At 41.3% G+C, this 9,872-nt stretch overlaps 1 protein-coding gene across 1 annotated transcript; it reads left to right on the forward strand.

Moving 5' to 3' along the window:
- Positions 1–586: 586 nt before the first annotated feature.
- Positions 587–9,057, forward strand: PSMD12 (proteasome 26S subunit, non-ATPase 12). Its single transcript, XM_079323200.1, has 11 exons — positions 587–786; positions 2,776–2,835; positions 3,032–3,160; positions 4,247–4,354; positions 5,055–5,159; positions 5,578–5,727; positions 5,882–6,016; positions 6,562–6,674; positions 6,981–7,155; positions 7,665–7,742; positions 8,609–9,057. Exons 1-11 carry the CDS (start codon positions 679–681, stop codon positions 8,816–8,818), a joined length of 1,371 nt encoding a protein of 456 aa, XP_079179326.1. The 5' UTR covers positions 587–678; the 3' UTR covers positions 8,819–9,057.
- Positions 9,058–9,872: the final 815 nt, after the last annotated feature.

A 9,872-nucleotide genomic window follows, 5' to 3' on the forward strand; every position in this document is an offset into this window, starting at 1 on the left:
CCTTGTGAGCTGGAGTCCCTCGGTCAGACAGGGGCTCAGAGGTGCGGACTGAGGGGCAGATCCATTCAGAGGGGCAGAGCGCGGAGCGGATCCCCTCAAAGGGGTCGTGGGGGCGGCGAGTCCCCTCAGAGGGGCGGGTGGTGGGGCAGATCCCCTCAGAGGCGAGGATTGAGGGGCACACTCCCTCAGAAGGGCGGATCACGGTCCCGGTCCCCTCAGAGGAGCGGAGAGAGGGGCAGATCCCCTCAGAAGTGAGGATTGAGGGGCACACTCCCTCAGAAGACCAAATTACGGTCCCGGTCCCCTCAGAGGGGCGGGTGGTGGGGCAGATCCCCTCAGAGGCGAGGATTGAGGGGCACACTCCCTCAGAAGGGCGGGTCGCGGTCCCGGTCCCCTCAGAGGAGCTGGTAGAAGGGCAGATCCCCTCAGAGGTGAGGATTGAGGGGCACACTCCCTCAGAAGGGCGGGTCGCGGTCCCGCTCCCCTCAGACGGGCCGTGGGCGGGGCGGGTCCCCTCAGAGATGGGCCCGCCCTCCTGCGGGTCCTGAGGCGACCGGGGGTGGCGTCTGCAGTGCCTGCTTGCCGCGGCGCGGGGCCCTTCGGCCGGGCTGCCCCCGGCGCGCCTGCGCGCGGGCCCGGCCGGTTCCGGTGAGCGCTGAGGCGGCGGAGCGGGCGGACATGGCGGAGGGCGGCGCGGAGCGGGCCGATGGCCGCATCGTCAAAATGGAGGTGGATTACAGCGCGACCGTGGACCAGCGGCTGCCCGAGTGTGAGCGGCTGGCGCAGGTGAAGCGGGAGAGAAGCCTGGCGGGGTGGACGGGCTGAGTCATGGCGCGCTAGGCCGCGCGTGGAGGCGGCGCGGAGCGATCCTGCCCCACGATGCGGTGTTGAGGGGTCCGGCCGCGGGCTCTCCGTGCCGTGCCAGGGAAGGGAAGGAGTGAGCGGCTCCGCCGTTTCAGGACTGGTCTGGAAGGGTGGGCAGGAGGGAGGTTGGTGGCCGACCACGGAAAGTGCTCTCCAAGCAGTGGTCACGGCCCCAACCCTGCCAGAGCTCATGGAGTGTTCGGATAACGCTCTCAGTGGATTCTTAGGGATGTTCTGTTCTGAACCAAGGCCAAGAGATGGACTCGATGATCCTTGTGGGTTCCGTCTAACTCAGCCTGTTCTGTGACTTTCAGACGGGACGAGGTTTCGGGGCGCAGCCTCGCGGGTGAGGGAGCCAGAGGGCCCCAGTCCAGCACAAGGCCCGTGGCTCTTTCCTGCTGGCCTGGCGGAGTTGCTTGTTCATCCCGGGGCTCTGTGCGCCAGAGCTGCCTTGGTGTAACAGGTCCCGGGTCGGGTTGGACAGACAGCGCTGGGCATCCTTGAACTCGGCTCGGTGCGAGCCCCAGGGAGCTGGAATGGAGGGACAGAGCCAGGACGGGCTCCAGGGCTGTCTCTGCCTCCTCCGGCTCAGTAAACAACGTCTGTGCACACGCCCTGTGACCGCAGGATGTGTTCCACATGGGGTCAGAGTGCTGGAGCATCGGTGGTTTATAAAAAAGTTCTTCTGTGGCCTGGAGATTCTTGTGCATCTCAGATCTCAGAAAAGATAGAACCATAGAATCGCAGAATGGTTTGGGTTGAAAGAGGCCTTAAGCTCATCTCATTCCACCCCCTGCCGTAGCCAGGGATGCCTTTCACTAGTCCAGATTGGCCTTGAACACTTCCAGGGCTGGGGCAGCCACAGGTTCCCCGTGTTGCTGTCATTTGTTGTCTCAGGATGGCATCTGACTCCTCACATGCTGCAAATGCTCTGCTTGATCCACACGTCTCATTGTGAAAGACACACGTGTTGAACGGCTCTGAAGGCAGTAGCCTTAAGATAAATAAACTGCATCCTAGATTATTTTAAGACTATTGTATGGAGGGCAGGCTCAGGGATTTTATCCCACAGGCACAGCTCTGCAAAGGAATGGACACCATGGCCATGCTTCATTCTGCAAAACATATGAACTCTGTGGCAGTAAGAGCACATCCTTGACAAATCATTGTATGTAGTCTAAAATATTTTAGCTGGGATGTTTTAGAAACAAATTTAATTTTCTTTTGTTTGTTACTAATTTTCTAATAATTTCTTATTTCTAGTTTCTAAGAGTTTTTTGCAGCCCCATCATTGCTGTGGGCTGTTACAAACTCACCCATATTAACTATTTTTTACTAGATATTTGCTAGGATTTGCAACTGAGAACTAAAAGTACATTGTAGTATCTTACACTCCTCTAAACAAAGGCAAATATGGTTTGCAAAACAGAACTATTATAATTCCATGCTTAGTGTGTAAAGCTTGTAGTTAATGCTTTGTATAATACACTGTAATTAAGATATGAATATGGGTGAAAGTAATAGGAGAAGAATTTTTTTGGCCAAGGTATTTAATTGCATATCTGATCTCACTAAAACTCTGTTTTGGCCAGAGAAGAAATGAGTCTTCATGCAGCTCAGTGAATGTGATCTCACCAAACCTGTCTGAAACTTGCCAGGTTTCTCTTCCAAGGCAGACAACCTAGAGCATGTGTTCTGTGTAAATGAAACTAGTACCTCTCCAGTTTTATCTCTGTGTAGAGCCATGTATTTAAAGTAAGTGCTATGCATACATTTTTTAAGGGAAAAAATATTAAAAATCAGTGTGCAGCCTGGTCTGTGTTTTTATTTATGTGGGAATTTGAGCTACTCCCAGCTCAAACTGAATTGTGTTCTTAACTCATGGAGATAATTGTTTGCCTTTCTTATTAGGAAGGAAGATTGCAAGAAGTCATTGAAAACCTTCTCTCCCTGGAAAAACAAACACGGACGGTGAGTGGTGCGTGGTGATGCTGGGATGTGCTGCACACCTCCTGTTCCACTGGGTTAAAGTGAAGGGACTTGGAGTGTCATCTTTCTTTTCTTTAAAAAACAAATCAGTGAGACCAGACACAATGTTTTTTTCCCTTTGTGTTGGAAGGCTGCAGGTTGTTTATCCCCTCTCTGACATGCTCTTGGTTTGTTACAGGCTTCTGACATGGTCTCCACATCCCGAATCTTGGTTGCCATAGTGAAAATGTGTTACGAAGCTAAAGACTGGGATGCTCTTAATGAAAATATTATTCTTCTATCCAAGAGAAGAAGTCAGTTAAAACAGGTGAATTTAATCCTTTGAAACAAAAAAAAATCAAACTGTATTTTGGAGTTGTGTTATGTGTCTGGTTTCCCCGTGTGTGTAGGGATTTCCTGTGTGAAGATGGTGGTTCATCTTTGCACTCTTCTGCAGTGTGTAGAAGAGCATTGTAGACATATTCCTTATTCATGTCCAGATGCATGTTAAACAGATTTACTGTGTTTTATTGTGCTCATATCAAATGTGTGCTTTGCATGCTTGCTTTTGAAACTGACATGCTTTGGCAAAAAGCACTTGCATTTAAGGAAGAGTGAAGTCCATTGTGCTGTGTGTGTTCAGTGTGACCAACAGGTAATTTTAATGGCATCATTGCTTTAGGAAGGAAAAGGTTACCTATTGTTTAGTGTGCAGAATCATCACTAGTGTCTGTAAAAATAGGAGTACAGTTTAGTTCTCTGACCTGCACAGACTGTACCTGAATGAATGTGTGGATCATTCCAGCTGAATTTTGAGGAACTTCTTGAGGAAGACATTTCTAGAAGTTTTACTTCTGAGCTTTTTGTAGTAGGTATTTTAATAATAATTTTACCAGCTTTGTCAGTATTGTTACCAGAAATGCACATTCCTATCCCTGTACTTGCTACTGATGGAAGAAATCCTCCCTCTTCCTTCCCTTCCTGAGGAATCTACAGCTGTTCTAAGGAGAGAGGGTAGTGCACACAGTTAAGAGTAGGTACAGGTTTCTTCAGCCATGCAGATCTTAGGGCAAGCAGAGAAGTTCTACCAGTCCTTGTGAATCCTGTGATTTGGCAGAAGAGTTACTTTTCAGGATAGAACTGCATGGCATGGATTATTTGCAACATTGGTAAAACTGAGATGAAAGAAATGACAGAACAGCATCACTTTTGCCTTATAGCACCAGTCTGTAGCATCACTGTACACATCTTTAGGAATCAAAGAGAGGAGATGTGTCTTGTGTGCTTTTTGCTGAAATGAGTCTCTTTAAGTGTCATGTGAAATTATTTATTGCTTACCTCTGAGTGTTACAGCTTGAGTTCATTCTGGAAATCTAAAACCACAGTATGTTTTTCCCCTCTGTTTTCATACTAGGCAGTTGCTAAAATGGTCCAGCAGTGCTGCACTTACGTTGAAGAAATTACAGATTTACCAGTCAAACTGCGCTTAATCGACACGTTGCGTATGGTCACAGAAGGAAAAGTAAGGTTTTATTTAAGACTAAGTGTCTAAAAGGTAGATAAAAATGTCTGCCTTCTTTAAAAGCATAGTTTCTTAGCATTACTTTTTTAATCCTGTGCAATTAAGACTAAAATTAATATTTAAGTTACCCTGAGAGGCTAAGTAGTTTATTTCCTTCCAAAAGACTGCAGATATTTTCCATATTTAAATCATATGCTGAAACTCTGGTCATGTTCCTGTGATGTAGGTATCTGATTGTGTTATTAATACAGTTGTGTTATTAATACAATTCAAAATTCTAAAATGCCATTTCCTTTTCACTTTTTAAAATGTTATGTATTTGAGTTTTTTAGGGAAATGGGCAGGTTTAATTTAATTTCTCCTGCACTTAGCAAAGTATTACATATAGTTATGATAACCAGAAGGTAATACCGAGTGAGTTACTTATATTGCATTCCTTCTGCTTTAAGAAAAGAAAGAATTCTGAATTAGGCAAATTTGGTCAATGTTATGACTTCTGTTTGTATAAATTATTAGTAATCAAGTCTTGTTGATTAATGGCTGGTTAGGAGTATGTATATTGTGGGCAATGCCAGTGTTGTGGATGGATACACAACAAATGAAGTAGTTTTATGATGACAGCATCAAGTGTATTTCCCAGTGAGAGTTTGCACTCCTCTTTAGAAAATTGCAATGTTTAAATTCTTCCTTCTGCCCTCAGATCTACGTGGAAATCGAACGTGCTCGCCTGACAAAGACACTTGCAACAATAAAGGAGCAGAACGGGGAGGTGAAAGAGGCTGCCTCGATTCTGCAGGAGTTGCAGGTAACACCTTGGAACTCAGAATTGCATCAGCAATAGCAATTAATTCTGGCTGTTCTGAGATTGTTTAGAAACTGAATTGAGTATGTTTGCAGAAATGCCTGGAATGGGATGGACTGTTATTGGTGAAAGTGCAGTTCAGCTTTAACTGCTTTTGTTAATCTCATGATTAGGTTATGTAGAATATTTTCCACTTGGAAGATAGATTTCAGTTCTCTACCTCGTGCATTGAATTTAGTGTTGGTGTGATAATTAAAATAGAATAACCTTTGTTCCATTTTCACTTTCTCTGTAATAGCTTTTCTTCTGTTGATTTGTTGTGGTGTGTTTGCCCTCCAGACAGCCTCCCACTCTTCTGGCACTGTTAAGCCTTTTTTTGTTTCACCTTTGACAACATTAAATAGTTACAATTTTATTTCAGGTGGAAACCTACGGTTCAATGGAAAAGAAAGAACGTGTAGAATTTATCTTGGAGCAGATGAGACTCTGTCTAGCTGTAAAAGATTATATTCGGACTCAAATTATCAGCAAAAAAATTAATACAAAATTCTTTCAAGAAGAAAACACAGAAGTAAGTAATTGGAGGATTTCTCACTCTTTTTTAATTTTACTTGCCTCTCTTCAGGTCCAAGTGTTTTAATTAAAAAACTTCTCTTTTCTGGGGTTCAGCTGAATTTCATTTATCTGTCATAGACCTGTGTTAATTTGACTTTTGATACTTTCAGAAACTAAAGTTGAAATACTACAACTTAATGATCCAGCTGGATCAACATGAAGGCTCCTACCTCTCCATCTGTAAGCACTACAGAGCCATTTATGACACTCCCTGTATCCAGGCTGAAAGTGAAAAGTGGCAACAGGTAAACAGACTTTCCATACAAAATATCTGTATTTCCATGTGGCAAATACCCATTTCTTACCACATCAGTGTACAGTGGATGAAATAGCTCATCAATCTGTTTTTATTTAAATGGCTGTATTAACAAATTGGTTAGTTGAAAACAGATATGATAGAGTTGATTTCAAAAGAATGTTTATAACCAACATCTCCATTCTATTACCTTTGAAATTGAGAATATCTCAACTGTTTCATACAAGTGCAGAGATTACAAACAGCTGTGCAAGTGTGGTCTCAGTGGTGCTGTTGTGTGTGCAGTACAGATGTCTTTCATGTTTGAAAAGTTTTTTTTCTTTGTGTGTTTATTTGAAATACTAGAATTTTGGTTCATCTATGTCAATTTAAAAGTACCACAGTTAATTTCAAAAAGATGACATTATTTTCATCCTATTTTCTTAATACAAGGAGCTTAAATCTTTTACATACTAAACTCTAAGCTCTGTATCAGTTTTGGCAATTCCTCTGTTTAATTATGGGAGAAAAACCACACTCTTTCCTCTTAAACAGGCACTGAAGAGCGTTGTTCTTTATGTTATTCTTTCACCTTATGACAATGAACAGTCTGATTTGGTGCACAGAATTAGTAGTGACAAAAAGCTAGAAGAAATCCCCAAGTATAAGTAAGTATCCTTTCTACTAACCAGTTCTTAGATTAAGAAGTGTCTCTCCCTAACAGTGAAAGTAAATTTCTTTATGCTATAAGCAACTCTGAATTTAATGCTGTATTAAGAATACTGCAAAAATGCTATGGTTGTTCTATATCTCTTGTAAGAGAAAGATCTTTGTTAGAAAAACAGTCTGACATGAGCTGCCCTCATTATTTATGGTAATAAGAATAAAACATTTAAAATTATGCCTTTGATCTATTTAAAGTAAGAACCAGGCCTTATTAATACATTGTAATCCAACTGTACTAAACCATTTAGAGACCTCCTAAAACTATTTACCACCATGGAGCTGATGAGGTGGAGTGCCCTAGTTGAAGAATATGGGAAGGAATTGAGAGAAGGATCCCTTGACAGTCCTGCAACAGATGTTTTTGGCTGTACAGAGGAAGGTGAAAAGAGATGGAAAGATTTAAAGAACAGAGTTGTGGAACATGTAAGTATCAGTGTCTGTAAATAGTTGCTGTTTACACAGTGCCTCAGTTAAAAATGCTTTTTGCTTGCTGTATTTTAATCACAAGATAAAAAAGTAGCTAGTAAAGCAGCAGGTAAGGTGTCTTTTCTGTTGTGTTGTATGTCAAGATTTTATTTGCTTGTATATCTTCATTGCATGTTTATATTTGGCATAGTTGCCACCAAAAAGAGCATATTGCACTCAAATGAGATTTAACATTCATGTGTCAATAAAACATAAATCTGAAAGTCTTGCTTTGTGTTAATTCCTAATTGGTTGATTAATTTTCTTAATAATTTATCCTGTAGAGACTTTTATATCTTCTACCAGCAAAAGAACTGTTTGTTCACCCCCCCACACGTCCCCCATGCTGGACTGCCATTAGAGCACTACAGTTCCTAATCTGCTTTTAACATGGACTTTTATATTTTTGCAGCCTGCTTCAATTATTTTTTGCACATAACCCTCTACTCTGAACACTTTTATTCCAGAATATTAGAATAATGGCTAAATATTATACCAGAATTACAATGAAGAGAATGGCACAACTCCTGGATCTGTCCGTTGATGTAAGTCTTGCTTTGTTTATCCTCCTTTCATGAGGGGAGTGTGTGTGTGGCAGAGATGTGAGTATTCAGCAGACTAATGTTCTTGTTTGATTTAATTTTCTGCCTTCATGGGAGTTAGAAAACTGTTGATTAAACCTTAAATACAGTTTCATGAAGCACATGCCCATAAGGCAAAAGCTGCTTTTAAAAGTTCATTTATGTTCAAGTCCTTTTGTAAATGCTGGAGCTTCTTGTCTGGTTTTCAGTGTTAAAAAGTTCTTGTCAATGAGTGATGAAAACCAACTGAAAGGAGAGTCCTTCACCTGTAAATGTCTCTGTTCATAGGTGGTGGCACTTTGGGAACAAGGGGTGGAGGGGTCTTCTGCCACCCCCTTTGTGTTTTCAAGAGCTTTCCAAATAGAATAACACATCCTGGTATTTTGAGTGCAAATGAAAAACTTTACCCTTCTCATGGAATCTGCTTTTCCCACAAACTCAGAAACAATCCTTTTTGACAGTGGTCAGTAATTCACTGGGATTTTCCCAAGCCTTGCTTGCCACACAACTTGCTGTGGTATCTGTGTAGCCAAGTACTCCAAAGTGTAAAAGTCTATTGGGGTTGTATATTAATCTTTAATTTCATGAAAGAGAAACAGATATAGGTCAATTAAAAACAATCATTTTTTTCATAGCTTGTGCTAGTACCTTGCATCACCAGCATGTGTAATATTAAACTATCCTGCATTTTTTAAAGTACAATATTGTTACAGCTGTACTTGTATGTAAAGAAAATCTTTTTCCTGGTGCTTTCATGGTGTTGGGAGGAATTTTGGTGCTTTGTAGGTAAAAATGTTATTTTCTTGACTTAGTGCTGTTTGTCTTTACAGGAATCGGAGGAGTTCTTGTCTAACCTAGTAGTTAATAAAACCATCTTTGCTAAAGTAGACAGGCTGGCAGGAATTATCAATTTCCAGAGGCCTAAGGACCCAAACAATATACTCAATGACTGGTCTCACAAGCTCAACTCCCTCATGGCCCTAGTTAACAAAACCACACATCTCATTGCCAAAGAAGAGATGATCCATAACCTGCAGTAAGGTGCCTCAATAATCTCAGTGCTTTTAAAGAAGGCATTAAATCTTCATAATAGAGACTATTATTACAAGTGTGTATATGGTTTGTTTTCTCCCTGTCAAACCTTCCTGGTCTAAAATTTAGAACATAATTCTGAAATTCCTGTTGACAATTAAGTTCCCTTGATTATTCATTCAGTTGTTAAATGTTTTTGCTACAATTGGTGAAAGAACAGAATAAAACTGTATTGCCTGTATAATAATAGTCTTGTGATTTCTTTTTTTCAATGTATACCCTTATCTGTTCAATGTGTAATTCTGTGGTTATTTCATTACAGGATTAATTTTGAGGCTGTGATTAGGAGAATATACTGTAAATAATAAAATCCTAGGGTTTCACAAAGAGGTAACTTAAAATGATAAGAGTGTAAAGTTATGTTAAGACACTCTTTAAACAAAATTCTGGATGTTTATGCTTAAGAATAATGCTATTTCTTATGATTGATAGTACAGTTAGAATTGGTTAATTCTGAAGTGCCAGAGCAATCAATACATGAGTAAGTACCTAAACCTGTGTCTGCTTGGTGCAAGTCTCTAATTCTGGCTGTTTTGTTACAGTTAAGGGCTACAATGGCAGTTAATCAGTTAGCTAAGCTGCTGCTTCTCATCATGTGTGTTACATTCTGAGCAGATAATGCCCTGTTATTTATTTTAACCTCCTTGTAATGGAGGGAAGCTGTGGACTTTTCCCCCAGTCTGTTTTTTTAAGGAAGTAAAATAGTAGAGCAAATAGTGTAGTAAGAATCAATGGAACTTCTGTTGAATTTGCTCTGGTTTGAAATGATTTTTAATGCTAGCCATAACCATTCTGTTCATAACTAATTAAATAGAGACTACCATTGTAAATGAAGAATTGAGGCATATATAAATCCCATCTCTTTACAAGCACACTGAGCTTCATTCAGATTAATGCTCTTTTCATGTGAATACACAGAAATTGGGAAACTCCAAACAGGGATTTTGAGTGAAGCAAGTCTGAAGAGACAGGAAAAGATGGAAGCTTGTGATCAGTGATTTG

Source organism: Erithacus rubecula (genome assembly GCF_903797595.1).
Source record: "Erithacus rubecula genome assembly, chromosome: 20".
Lineage (NCBI taxonomy): Eukaryota > Metazoa > Chordata > Aves > Passeriformes > Muscicapidae > Erithacus > Erithacus rubecula.

Excerpts from the sequence above, each read along its gene's own strand:
- PSMD12 (XM_079323200.1), top strand. The coding sequence starts at position 679 with ATGGCGGAGGGCGGCGCGGAGCGGGCCGATGGCCGCATCGTCAAAATG. Across the intron at positions 5,160-5,577 it reads CGATTCTGCAGGAGTTGCAG|GTGGAAACCTACGGTTCAAT; the intron begins GTAACACCTTGG and ends ATTTTATTTCAG. Across the intron at positions 7,156-7,664 it reads AGAACAGAGTTGTGGAACAT|AATATTAGAATAATGGCTAA; the intron begins GTAAGTATCAGT and ends CTTTTATTCCAG.